We start from the raw sequence: 14,648 nt of genomic DNA, 5'->3' as shown, positions 1-14,648 counted from the left end.
TGGCATTTTATTCTCAAAGGTCTCTGCTAAAAATAAAATATATAACATTTGGGGGTTCTAAGTAATTTTCTAGCAAAAAATACTGATTTTAACTTGTAAGCAACAAGTGTCAGAAAAAGGTTTAGTCTATAAGTGGTTAAACTGACCTCATTTACAGACCAATGTTCATCCCTCTGATCTGTAAATGAACTGAAAGATACAATGTTTCTTTTTATCTCTCTTTCAGCCTGATAAACATTGCCAACTGCTTTTTTTTTTTTTTTTTTGACAGCTCTGAGCAGGGAACTCACTGCTGGATTAAGATATCGTGTGGGGGGGTTGAATCGAGATCACGATTTTTTAACAATTAATCGCGCAGCTCTATCTATCTATCTATCTATCTATCTATCTATCTATCTATCTATCTATCTATCTATCTATCTATCTATCTATCTATCTATCTATCTATCTATCTATCTATTTCTCTCAGTCCTATCTTATCGTTACATCATGTTTTGTGAGGTTATTCCATTTCCATCTGTGTTTCTCACCCTTTCAAGCTGTAGTTTGAAAACCTGATCCCACGTGTCCCGACCTTCTGTCTTCCAAGAAGTCTGTCCCACCACAACATTGTCCAGCCGTAACACAACACTGATTTCATCTGAAGGTACCAAAGATACAAAACACACAAAGGAACTTTTGAATTAAAAGTATTCCCTGCCGTCCATTACAACCAATCAGCTTCTACATGTTATTCTTACAGGGCAGATATAAATATGGAAAGGAGAATGTGACTAGCTGTTGTAGACTAGAACAAATGTCTCCCTATTTATATAATAAATATTAGTGTCCCTGCGCTGTGGTGTAATTATCAATATAATATGTGGTGATCTAGACTGCTGCTGTGGTAAAAGGTGGGGTATCCTTTTTGTAAATAAAGATATGTGAACCCAGTGCTGTATAGTGTGACATATATCCAGGGGAGGACTGAGCCAGGGGGCAGGGGGGCAATTGCCCCCTGGGCCACTCTGATGCCCTGTAAAAAGGCTGCACCGCTTCTGCCACAAACATTCCTAAAGGATTCCTGGTGAAGAGAAGTAAAAAGTCCCCGCCACTGACCTACTGAGTGCAGGTTGAAGACAAGGACAGAGCCCAGTCCCCCCCCCCCCCCAGCATGGATGGTGTAAACTGTGTCTGAGCAGAGGCCAGTTCCATGCTCCCCTGGAGACTCTCCTCCCCCGGCCAGCCCCACCCAAGCTGTCCCAGCTACCCCCAACCGCCCCCTGCTGGCCAGGTCGGGAACCTGGATTCAGCCGGTAAGTATAGAGTATCTGGAGCAGGGCTTTAGCTTGGAATGGGGGTCAGGAAGAGGACGGGAAGAGGTAGAGTGGGAGGGGGGCCAAGTCGCTACACCATGGGCCTCTTTTTTGTACTTGCCCCCTGGGCCGAACGTTGCCAGTCTGCCCCTGCATATATCCATATATTTGTTCAGTGCCAATGGTTAAATAAGCCCTTATAAACTCAATCAGTGCTTACATTTTCTTGTGCCAAAACTGTGCAATGAAGAGCAATAAAGTGCTGTGCTTCCCTCCTCATGTGCCCTCACTTACCGGTTCCTAATGAGTATAACGCCCATTAGACCTCTGATGATGCGTCCAGGGTGGAGCAAAATGCATTAGGCAGTGACATCACATCCGGTGTTTGGAACGCAAACCGTGGAAGTTGCATTCCAAGCTGTTGTTATATGCTTTTTTACAAGGTAATATAACAAAATATAGGTTTAAAAGCAATTATTACACTCACATATAATACAAGAGAGTGTAATAATTGCTTTTAAACCTGTTTTTTTTAAAATAAAAATGGAATTACGCTATGGATACCTCTTGGTTCTCCCTGCATTAAGACGCATTTGAGAGACCTGTTACCCTGCTGGAATACTTGAAGGAGTAGTGAACCACTCATTACAGACATCTAAGGATCGCCACATATCTAACAGGCGTTATACCCTATAGGAGTTGGTGAGTGAGGGCACATGAGGAGGGGAGCACAGCACTTTATTGCTCTTCATTGCACAGTATTGGTACAAGAAAATAGAAATATGGATATCATTTATAAGGACTTATTTAACCGTTGGCACTGAACAACTTTTCAGTGTCACACTTTTTTGGACACTTTTTTATCTATGGATGCATTGTTATATCCTTATGATTTTCAAAGAGGAGTTTTTATAAGATAGCGCTGGGTTCACATATCTTTAAATTTCTCCATATGCATCTTTGTGCAGAGTACACTTTAAACTGTCCTATTGCTCTGTGTAATTTGACTTGTTACAAAATCATTTCTTTCCTTCCTGTTTTTCACTGTGTTCTCCTTGATCGTACATTAACTATTTATAAACAAGAATCAGTCCACTGTACAAGAGCCGTGTGTAGACATTATGGTGCTAAAGATTTTTTAAAAAATGACAAGCGATTTATCACTGATTAAAATATCATACGATTCAACACACGGTATTGTTCTGTTCTTTCCAATAATCTGTAAATATTAATCAAAAATGCAGTGGCATGAGTCAGTGGTGTATTTAGGTTTTGTGCTGCCCTAGGCCTGACTAAACTTGTGCACCCTCTAATTTAAATATGACCCACCCCTTCCTGTAAAAGCCACACCCCTTCCTGTTTATGACCCACCCTGTCATCTGTAAACCACAGTCTATCAGTGCCCATCAGTGTAGCTTCATCAGTTCCCATAAGTTCAGCCTCATCAGTGCAGCCTTATCAGTGCCACCTCTTTACTGCCCATCAGTGCAGCATATCAGTGTGGCCTCATCAGTGGTCACCAGTGTAGCCCCATCAATGGCCACCAGTGCAGCCTTATCAGTGCCCATTAGTACAGCCTTATGTCACGGGATTAGTAAGATTACTCTTTTAAGATATTTGGACTTGTGTTTGCTGCCACTGATTGTACTTATAGGATTATTTCACTTATTTGTATAATAAATAGGAAGCCCATAGTCATTATACAAATAATGAAATATTTTTTTGCTGCCCCCCTGCAAAGTGCCGCCCTAGGCCTGGGCCTTGTTGGCCTAGGCCAGAATACAGCACTGGCATGAGTGTCATCAGTGTAAAGCTGGTCACACACTAGTAGTATTTACGTATGAACATTTTGGATTTAAGAACATCCTTTTGATTTTCTAATAGTTAGGGGAGGGTAAATCGATGTTCAGAAAATTCAAAGGAACAGGATGGAAAACTTTTCTTCAAACTCATTTTTAACAGTGAATGTTTTTTGTATTTGGGAAAGTCCATTTGTCCCAAAATTGAATGCTGAAAGCACACAAACTTATAAAAGTACTTTTAAACGACATTCGTGAAGTCATTGACTGCACTGGGATTTTTTGTACAAACGTTCTTTCAAAGATCTACTAGTGTACGGTCAGCTTTAATGATTAATGATTTATTAGAAAAACTGTTAAATCAATCTGTATTACAGTACAAAGATATTTGTTTGAGTGATCAGAAGCAGTCAACAAAATTCTTCTATGGCCAATTAAGGCAAAATCAAACCCAAGCTTTTTATATCAGACAGAGCAGTGGATGTCAACTTGCAAAGAACAGGGGGCCTCCAACTGTGACATCACCAAAGGGCCACACATAATATTTAGTATGCTACAGAAGACTGTCAAGGACTGCTGACTTAATAGAAGGAATGGTTAGAAATTGAAAATGCTACAGATGTGTTTGGAGATACGCTATAGGAGGCAGTCAAAATGGCAACCTATTTCATGAGGCTGATTGAGATCACTGCAATTTCATCTCTTTTACAAATCGACACTACTACTGCTGACTGCTGGGGTCAAAGGGCCACATGGCAAGTACCACAGGGCCACATATGGCCCTCAGACTGTAGTTTGGGCACAATGAAGAGTCTCTCATTTTATAGGATCAGTTTAGTTGCCTTGAATGATTGCTTACCTTCCCTTGTTGCAGTCTTGGTAATGGAGTAAATGAAAATTCCAGGAAATATCTACAGCATATATGAATATACTCTGATGACCTGAGTGGTAGTTAAGTGGAGCTGAAGAGATCTTGTCAACGCAACTACTAATATATTTGTTATGTCAATATCATTTAAATGTTATATATACCCAGGAGCTCAGCTTTAAAGGCATTATAAACCTTCCTACCTCCACCTTTGTTTTTCACCTGTGTATGCATTGATCATGTAGTTTTATTGTGTTGTTTTTTTTTTTGTCCTGTAACTGCAGCCTATAGTAGAGTAAATCTTCACATTCCTGTATCAGCAGTTTCAGTTTGTGTTCAAATATGAGGCATGCTGCATGGCAATGCACAGCTTAATACAGGACCTCTCTCTGTAGTCTCAGAACTGCCACTTCCTGTGAAGAAATGACATATCCCACAATCCCTGGGTCTCTCAATTAGCAATTACCAGAGAGATCACCATGCTGGAAGAGATGTGTTTCATCACGTTAACACTCCCACATTCATGATGCAACACAAAGTATATGGCGAGGAATTCACTGGCTGCTGCATGATTGGAAGAAGATGCTGCCTATCCTTATAGTGACTAGAGACAGGCTAGGCGACTGAATACATGAAGATAGGGGAATTGATCAGACATGACACTACAAACTGCAGCTACAGTATGTGAGAATGTCATTACAAGGTAAGGCAAACAAACAACGCAGGGAATTTTACTACAATAATGCCTAGTTAAGACAGCAAATGTGTTTGGAAAGTGTGCAATGCATTTAAGATGGGTTTTACTTAAAGTGGTTCTAAAAGCAGAAGGTTTTTAATCTTAATGCATTCTATGCGTTAGGATAAAAAACCTTCTGTATGCAGCAGCAACCCCCACTACACACCTGAGCTCCATCTCTATCCAGCAATGTTGCACGAGAGACTCGGCTGTCTGGGACTCTCCTTCCTGATTGGCTGAGACACAGCAGTGGGTGTCATTGGCTCCCACAGCTGTCAATCAAAGCCAATGAGCCAAAAAGGAGAGAGAGGGGGCTGGGCGAACAACACCTCCATGTCTGAATGAACACACAGAGAAGCTGCTGGGCTCAGGTGCCCCCCATAGCATGCAGTTTGCTGTAGGGGCACTCGGCAGGAGCGAGGGGGCAGGAGTGCCGAAGAGGGACCCGAGTAGAAGAGGATTGGGGCTGCTCTGTGCAAAACCACAGCACAGAGCAAAACCACAGCACAGAGCAGGTAAGTATGACATGGTTGTCATGCAGGTAAGTATGACATAGTTGGCAAAACCACAACACAGAGCAGGTAAGTATGACATGGTTGACAGTATGACATGTTTGTTATTTTTAACCAAAAAAAAATTAGACTTTAGTATCACTTTAGGTTATACATTATGTCGAATGCATTGGTACATAACAACAACTACAAAAAGTGATGATTACTTGACAATTCCTCGCTGCGATTAATACTGGATGTGCGTGAGTACATGCTCCGTGCAGTGCGTGTTTTCAGGCTCTTTCCTTCTAGAGGGCTGTTGCCGGGTAACCAGGTCAGTGAATTCCTTGTGCGTCCAGGGACTGTATCTAATAAATCAGTACAGCCCAGGAGCCGAACCTCTAACACACCTGTAAAAAGAGATCATATACAAAATCAAAGTTTTTTGGATTAGATCATGTTGGTTTATTTATTTATTTATTTATTATGTTAATTCAGAAAACTGTCTGAAATATATTAAAATTACACTTGAAGCTCCTTTGCAAGAAATAGTGTAAATGAAGCCTTGGAATGTATATAGGGGCACGGTCCCTCTCCCCAAAGGGACATGGGATCAATTCACTAAGACACTAAGACAGGGGTCTCCAAACTTTTTAAACAAAAGGCTAGTTTTTTTTCCTTCAGGCTTTAGGGGGGCTGGACTATGGAAATTTTCCTGGCATCAGTGGGAGTAAACATTGCCCCATTTGGTATTAGGGGAAAGAATAGTGCCCCATCGTCAGGACTCGAGTCCTGCAGGAATGCATGGGAAGTGTTTCTGTACTTTTTCCACAGCAGGAATGCAGTTCCCGTTGGCAGCCGCATCCTGCTGCCCCCCAAACAGAATTCCGGCACCACCTTCTGCTCAGGGATGGCGGGTCGGTAAGCCCAGATTGCGGGTTCCCGACCTGCCATCCCCAAGCATCAGTGTGCAGTAACTGAAGGAACTGAGCCGGCACTAGAGGAAGTGGAGCCGATGCTTTCTGTATAGCGCCGCCTCCTGTCACAGGCGGAGTGATACTAAATGTACTCTGCCTGTGATGGGGCACAGGAGCGATACAGGAAGCAGCGGCTCTGCTTCCTCCAGCGCAACTCCTGTCACACTGATGGTCAGGAACCACCCAACAGTACCAGCCAGCAGTACCAGTCAGCAGTACTTACCAGCATTACCAGCCAGCAGTACGTACCAGCCAACAGTACCAGCCAGCAGTACCCACCAACAGTACCTGCCAGCAATTCCCACCAGCAGTACCCACCAGCAGTACCTACCAATAGTACCCACCAGCAGTACCCAACATTACCCACCAGCAGTACCCACCAGCAGTATCAGCCAGCAGTACCCACCAACAGTACCCACCAGCAGTACAAGCCAGCATTACTCACCAGCAGCACCCACCAACCGTAGCCACCAGCAGTACCAGCCAGCAGTATCAACCAACAGTACCCGCCAGCCAGCAGTACCAGCCAGTAGTACACACCAGCAGTACCCACCAGCGGTACCCACCAACAGAACCTGCAAGCAGTACCCACCAACAGTACCCACCAACAGTACCAGCAAGCAGTACCTGCCAGCAGTACTCACTAGCAGTACTTGCCAGCAGTACCCGCCAGCAATACCCACCAGCAATACCAGCCAGCATTACCCACCATCAGTACCAGCCAGCAGGACCAGCCAGCAGTTCCCTCACCAGCAGTACCCGCCAGCTGTACCATCCAGCAATACCCACCAGCAGTATCCGCCAGCAGTACTAGCCAGAAATACCCATCAGCAGTTCCAGCCAGCATCACCAGCCAGCAGTACCAGCCCTGGAGGACAGCCAGCAGCAGCCATCAGACTTACCCACCTAGGGGACAGCAGCAGCCAGCCATACCTACAGTAATCCTGAGGAAGAAGTGAAGATTGAGGTCAGTTGAGGTGCAGGTAAACTACAGTAAATCCATGTGAAAGCAGCCATAGGCCCCTTTTACATGATCGGTCCAATCAGGTCAGCCTGTCTGTTTTTCAGGTGAACCCATTCGGACCCCCCATTCACCTCTATAGAGAGGCAGATGTAAATGGGCTTGTGTCTGTTTACACCTACCTGTCTCCAATCTGATCCACTTAAAAAAATAGAAGGGGATCCATCCCCTTCTGTCTGGGTAGATCAGATCAAAGGGCCCATAGAATAGAGTGGGCTGTATCTGTGTCTGCTCTGCATATGCTGAGTGAACACGGACCTGTCATCTGCCCACTCTGCTCATTGTGGCCCGCGACTGGTTACCAAGTCGCTAAAGTGGCTCTCGCTCCTCAAAAGGTATATATTTACATACACACACACACACTTTTAATTTATTATTTTGGGTGAGTTTTCACACTTTTTTTCCTAAGACTTGACCCCTGCCCATCGTTAGTACCACTGGTAGGAATAGTGTCCCATTCTTGGTATCAATGGGAGGAATAGTGCCTCAAGGGCCGGATAAAGGTGAGCAAAGAGCCGTATCCAGCTTCCGGGCCGTAGTTTGGAGACCACTGCACTAAGACATAAATACCGGATGAATTTTCCAGTTAAAATAACTCATGCAGTATCTATCTCTTATATACACCTGCTCGATGCACGGGGGTTTCGCTCCCTCAGCTCCCGGGTTGGACATATTCCCGAACAATCTTGGTTACCCCTTGAAAACTCAAACTGATATCGCATTGTAAGTTACATCACTGTCAGGTGCCTCAGGTCTACCTGCTCACTGGACATATATTGTTATTTACCTTATGTATTTCTTTTTTCAGATTTTTGAACTGTACTTACTTTTACTGCCTACTCCTGACGAAGTGAATTGTGTTCACGAAACGCGTTGAGTTATCTACAGGCAATCCATCAATTACAATGTTTATTATGTATCTTTATTTCTTGACCCTTTTACGAGTTCTACCATATACCAGAATGTATTAAGTCTAATTGTACTATCTGATTACCATTATTATTGTCTTTAGATCACTTATACCCATATGTATTTCATCTATGTAATTCCCACTACCATGGGATACATGTGTATAGTGAATACTTTGGTTCTACCTATATTTGGTCCATAGACTTTTTAATAAATGATTTACTTTATCTCTACCTATCTGGTTTTTTCTACTATATATTTATAATTTAATTTTACAGCTGGACACACCTCATTTAAAGTCCCACATTGCTTTTATCTTGTGTTAACCAAATTAGGGATGGAGACTCTTTTGGTCAGGAGTCTCATTTAAAGTCCCACTTTCCCTCCCCTTGCTTCATATACTAAATTAGGGATGGAGGTGTGACTCACCAGCTTTTTATTACTATTCTTATTTTGCATTGCCGTTCATTTTTTACATCTTTAATATGACTTTGCTATAAGTTATATTTGTCCATTTTTCCTCCTAAGGTCTTTTGCAATATATGTCCCATTTCTATGTTTCATTATTACCAGTGGGGTCACGGTTAGATTCGTGGCTCTGTCCTTCCCCGGGAGCTGCGATGCGCTCCGTCCGTTTTCCTCCCCCCCTCCTCCTCTTCCTCCTCCCACTCCGGTGGGCGGGGTTGACGGCGTGGGGGTGGCTGGCGGCCGCAGCGCATCGGCGCCACACATCTCCGTGCGGGACGTGACGTCAGTATTGACGCCGACGTCCTGTCACGTGTTTTCCAACCATGCTCATAAGGGAGAGTGTCCGCCCGACTCACTAGTTGGCCCGACGGCTTCCCAACGTTTGAGCATTAGTGTGACGCTGGGTGCGATTCTCGCTGTGGATCTATGCAGGTGCGCACATCTTCGGCTGTTTCACTCCTTACTTTACTTCATCGTATTCTTCTCATCCTTTTCACGACAAATTGCCACCCACTCTTAGTCTCATTTTTACCTATTTCTCATCAATCACAATCTCGGTCCACGGGTCATTTCTTTTTCCCTTTCACTATCCTGGTTGGTTTCACATGATCTCACAGTTTCTTGTCTGTTCACTATGGCTATATTCAATTGGCTATTTCCTTGTCTCACTTACCCTTGATATGTTTTGCACGGCTATAATCACTACATTATACCTCATTTCACTTTTTCGTGGCTTAGGCTCTCCTGGGGTTTCTACCATATGTATCCCCATATTATCATGCATACCTTGCTTATAACATTTACCCATTTAGCGTTCATATTCTTACAGATATACCCAATTACTACGGTTAAGTTTTGGGATCCCCCCATGTTTGAGAGCCGCCTTCTACACTCTATATTATATACACCTGCTCGATGCACGGGGGTTTCGCTCCCTCAGCTCCCGGGTTGGACATATTCCCGAACAATCTTGGTTACCCCTTGAAAACTCAAACTGATATCGCATTGTAAGTTACATCACTGTCAGGTGCCTCAGGTCTACCTGCTCACTGGACATATATTGTTATTTACCTTATGTATTTCTTTTTTCAGATTTTTGAACTGTACTTACTTTTACTGCCTACTCCTGACGAAGTGAATTGTGTTCACGAAACGCGTTGAGTTATCTACAGGCAATCCATCAATTACAATGTTTATTATGTATCTTTATTTCTTGACCCTTTTACGAGTTCTACCATATACCAGAATGTATTAAGTCTAATTGTACTATCTGATTACCATTATTATTGTCTTTAGATCACTTATACCCATATGTATTTCATCTATGTAATTCCCACTACCATGGGATACATGTGTATAGTGAATACTTTGGTTCTACCTATATTTGGTCCATAGACTTTTTAATAAATGATTTACTTTATCTCTACCTATCTGTTTTTTTCTACTATATATTTATAATTTAATTTTACAGCTGGACACACCTCATTTAAAGTCCCACATTGCTTTTATCTTGTGTTAACCAAATTAGGGATGGAGACTCTTTTGGTCAGGAGTCTCATTTAAAGTCCCACTTTCCCTCCCCTTGCTTCATATACTAAATTAGGGATGGAGGTGTGACTCACCAGCTTTTTATTACTATTCTTATTTTGCATTGCCGTTCATTTTTTACATCTTTAATATGACTTTGCTATAAGTTATATTTATCCATTTTTCCTCCTAAGGTCTTTTGCAATATATGTCCCATTTCTATGTTTCATTATTACCAGTGGGGTCACGGTTAGATTCGTGGCTCTGTCCTTCCCCGGGAGCTGCGATGCGCTCCGTCCGTTTTCCTCCCCCCCTCCTCCTCTTCCTCCTCCCACTCCGGTGGGCGGGGTTGACGGCGTGGTGGTGGCTGGCGGCCGCAGCTCATTGGCGCCACACATCTCCGTGCGGGACGTGACGTCAGTATTGACGCCGACGTCCTGTCACGTGTTTTCCAACCATGCTCATAAGGGAGAGTGTCCGCCCGACTCACTAGTTGGCCCGACGGCTTCCCAACGTTTGAGCATTAGTGTGACGCTGGGTGCGATTCTCGCTGTGGATCTATGCAGGTGCGCACATCTTCGGCTGTTTCACTCCTTACTTTACTTCATCGTATTCTTCTCATCCTTTTCACGGCAAATTGCCACCCACTCTTAGTCTCATTTTTACCTATTTCTCATCAATCACAATCTCGATCCACGGGTCATTTCTTTTTCCCTTTCACTATCCTGGTTGGTTTCACATGATCTCACAGTTTCTTGTCTGTTTACTATGGCTATATTCAATTGGCTATTTCCTTGTCTCACTTACCCTTGATATGTTTTGCACGGCTATAATCACTACATTATACCTCATTTCACTTTTTCGTGGCTTAGGCTCTCCTGGGGTTTCTACCATATGTATCCCCATATTATCATGCATACCTTGCTTATAACATTTACCCATTTAGCGTTCATATTCTTACAGATATACCCAATTACTACGGTTAAGTTTTGGGATCCCCCCATGTTTGAGAGCCGCCTTCTACACTCTATATTATATACACCTGCTCGATGCACGGGGGTTTCGCTCCCTCAGCTCCCGGGTTGGACATATTCCCGAACAATCTTGGTTACCCCTTGAAAACTCAAACTGATATCGCATTGTAAGTTACATCACTGTCAGGTGCCTCAGGTCTACCTGCTCACTGGACATATATTGTTTTTTACCTTATGTATTTCTTTTTTCAGATTTTTGAACTGTACTTACTTTTACTGCCTACTCCTGACGAAGTGAATTGTGTTCACGAAACGCGTTGAGTTATCTACAGGCAATCCATCAATTACAATGTTTATTATGTATCTTTATTTCTTGACCCTTTTACGAGTTCTACCATATACCAGAATGTATTAAGTCTAATTGTACTATCTGATTACCATTATTATTGTCTTTAGATCACTTATACCCATATGTATTTCATCTATGTAATTCCCACTACCATGGGATACATGTGTATAGTGAATACTTTGGTTCTACCTATATTTGGTCCATAGACTTTTTAATAAATGATTTACTTTATCTCTACCTATCTGGTTTTTTCTACTATATATTTATAATTTAATTTTACAGCTGGACACACCTCATTTAAAGTCCCACATTGCTTTTATCTTGTGTTAACCAAATTAGGGATGGAGACTCTTTTGGTCAGGAGTCTCATTTAAAGTCCCACTTTCCCTCCCCTTGCTTCATATACTAAATTAGGGATGGAGGTGTGACTCACCAGCTTTTTATTACTATTCTTATTTTGCATTGCCGTTCATTTTTTACATCTTTAATATGACTTTGCTATAAGTTATATTTATCCATTTTTCCTCCTAAGGTCTTTTGCAATATATGTCCCATTTCTATGTTTCATTATTACCAGTGGGGTCACGGTTAGATTCGTGGCTCTGTCCTTCCCCGGGAGCTGCGATGCGCTCCGTCCGTTTTCCTCCCCCCCTCCTCCTCTTCCTCCTCCCACTCCGGTGGGCGGGGTTGACGGCGTGGGGGTGGCTGGCGGCCGCAGCGCATCGGCGCCACACATCTCCGTGCGGGACGTGACGTCAGTATTGACGCCGACGTCCTGTCACGTGTTTTCCAACCATGCTCATAAGGGAGAGTGTCCGCCCGACTCACTAGTTGGCCCGACGGCTTCCCAACGTTTGAGCATTAGTGTGACGCTGGGTGCGATTCTCGCTGTGGATCTATGCAGGTGCGCACATCTTCGGCTGTTTCACTCCTTACTTTACTTCATCGTATTCTTCTCATCCTTTTCACGGCAAATTGCCACCCACTCTTAGTCTCATTTTTACCTATTTCTCATCAATCACAATCTCGGTCCACGGGTCATTTCTTTTTCCCTTTCACTATCCTGGTTGGTTTCACATGATCTCACAGTTTCTTGTCTGTTCACTATGGCTATATTCAATTGGCTATTTCCTTGTCTCACTTACCCTTGATATGTTTTGCACGGCTATAATCACTACATTATACCTCATTTCACTTTTTCGTGGCTTAGGCTCTCCTGGGGTTTCTACCATATGTATCCCCATATTATCATGCATACCTTGCTTATAACATTTACCCATTTAGCGTTCATATTCTTACAGATATACCCAATTACTACGGTTAAGTTTTGGGATCCCCCCATGTTTGAGAGCCGCCTTCTACACTCTATATTATATACACCTGCTCGATGCACGGGGGTTTCGCTCCCTCAGCTCCCGGGTTGGACATATTCCCGAACAATCTTGGTTACCCCTTGAAAACTCAAACTGATATCGCATTGTAAGTTACATCACTGTCAGGTGCCTCAGGTCTACCTGCTCACTGGACATATATTGTTATTTACCTTATGTATTTCTTTTTTCAGATTTTTGAACTGTACTTACTTTTACTGCCTACTCCTGACGAAGTGAATTGTGTTCACGAAACGCGTTGAGTTATCTACAGGCAATCCATCAATTACAATGTTTATTATGTATCTTTATTTCTTGACCCTTTTACGAGTTCTACCATATACCAGAATGTATTAAGTCTAATTGTACTATCTGATTACCATTATTATTGTCTTTAGATCACTTATACCCATATGTATTTCATCTATGTAATTCCCACTACCATGGGATACATGTGTATAGTGAATACTTTGGTTCTACCTATATTTGGTCCATAGACTTTTTAATAAATGATTTACTTTATCTCTACCTATCTGTTTTTTTCTACTATATATTTATAATTTAATTTTACAGCTGGACACACCTCATTTAAAGTCCCACATTGCTTTTATCTTGTGTTAACCAAATTAGGGATGGAGACTCTTTTGGTCAGGAGTCTCATTTAAAGTCCCACTTTCCCTCCCCTTGCTTCATATACTAAATTAGGGATGGAGGTGTGACTCACCAGCTTTTTATTACTATTCTTATTTTGCATTGCCGTTCATTTTTTACATCTTTAATATGACTTTGCTATAAGTTATATTTATCCATTTTTCCTCCTAAGGTCTTTTGCAATATATGTCCCATTTCTATGTTTCATTATTACCAGTGGGGTCACGGTTAGATTCGTGGCTCTGTCCTTCCCCGGGAGCTGCGATGCGCTCCGTCCGTTTTCCTCCCCCCCTCCTCCTCTTCCTCCTCCCACTCCGGTGGGCGGGGTTGACGGCGTGGGGGTGGCTGGCGGCCGCAGCGCATTGGCGCCACACATCTCCGTGCGGGACGTGACGTCAGTATTGACGCCGACGTCCTGTCACGTGTTTTCCAACCATGCTCATAAGGGAGAGTGTCCGCCCGACTCACTAGTTGGCCCGACGGCTTCCCAACGTTTGAGCATTAGTGTGACGCTGGGTGCGATTCTCGCTGTGGATCTATGCAGGTGCGCACATCTTCGGCTGTTTCACTCCTTACTTTACTTCATCGTATTCTTCTCATCCTTTTCACGGCAAATTGCCACCCACTCTTAGTCTCATTTTTACCTATTTCTCATCAATCACAATCTCGGTCCACGGGTCATTTCTTTTTCCCTTTCACTATCCTGGTTGGTTTCACATGATCTCACAGTTTCTTGTCTGTTCACTATGGCTATATTCAATTGGCTATTTCCTTGTCTCACTTACCCTTGATATGTTTTGCACGGCTATAATCACTACATTATACCTCATTTCACTTTTTCGTGGCTTAGGCTCTCCTGGGGTTTCTACCATATGTATCCCCATATTATCATGCATACCTTGCTTATAACATTTACCCATTTAGCGTTCATATTCTTACAGATATACCCAATTACTACGGTTAAGTTTTGGGATCCCCCCATGTTTGAGAGCCGCCTTCTACACTCTATATTATATACACCTGCTCGATGCACGGGGGTTTCGCTCCCTCAGCTCCCGGGTTGGACATATTCCCGAACAATCTTGGTTACCCCTTGAAAACTCAAACTGATATCGCATTGTAAGTTACATCACTGTCAGGTGCCTCAGGTCTACCTGCTCACTGGACATATATTGTTATTTACCTTATGTATTTCTTTTTTCAGATTTTTGAA

The 14,648-nt window shown here is 42.9% G+C and overlaps 1 protein-coding gene across 2 annotated transcripts in view; it reads right to left on the bottom strand.

Moving 5' to 3' along the window:
• LOC309554456 (serine/threonine-protein kinase N1-like) overlaps window positions 1-14,648 on the bottom strand; it is a 172,992-nt gene that overhangs the window by 48,343 nt on the left and 110,001 nt on the right. For both annotated transcript variants that reach the window (XM_082256195.1, XM_082256196.1), the window contains exons 7-8: window positions 5,417-5,599; window positions 531-640 (exon numbers count right to left, since the gene is read on the bottom strand). In XM_082256195.1, coding sequence (XP_082112321.1) covers window positions 531-640; window positions 5,417-5,599 — 293 coding nt within the window. The remainder of the gene's footprint in view (window positions 1-530; window positions 641-5,416; window positions 5,600-14,648) is intronic.

This window comes from Pelophylax lessonae, assembly GCF_965119305.1.
Source record: "Pelophylax lessonae genome assembly, chromosome: 4".
Classification (NCBI taxonomy): Eukaryota; Metazoa; Chordata; class Amphibia; order Anura; family Ranidae; genus Pelophylax; species Pelophylax lessonae.
This window is presented reverse-complemented; position numbering and strand designations above follow the sequence as displayed.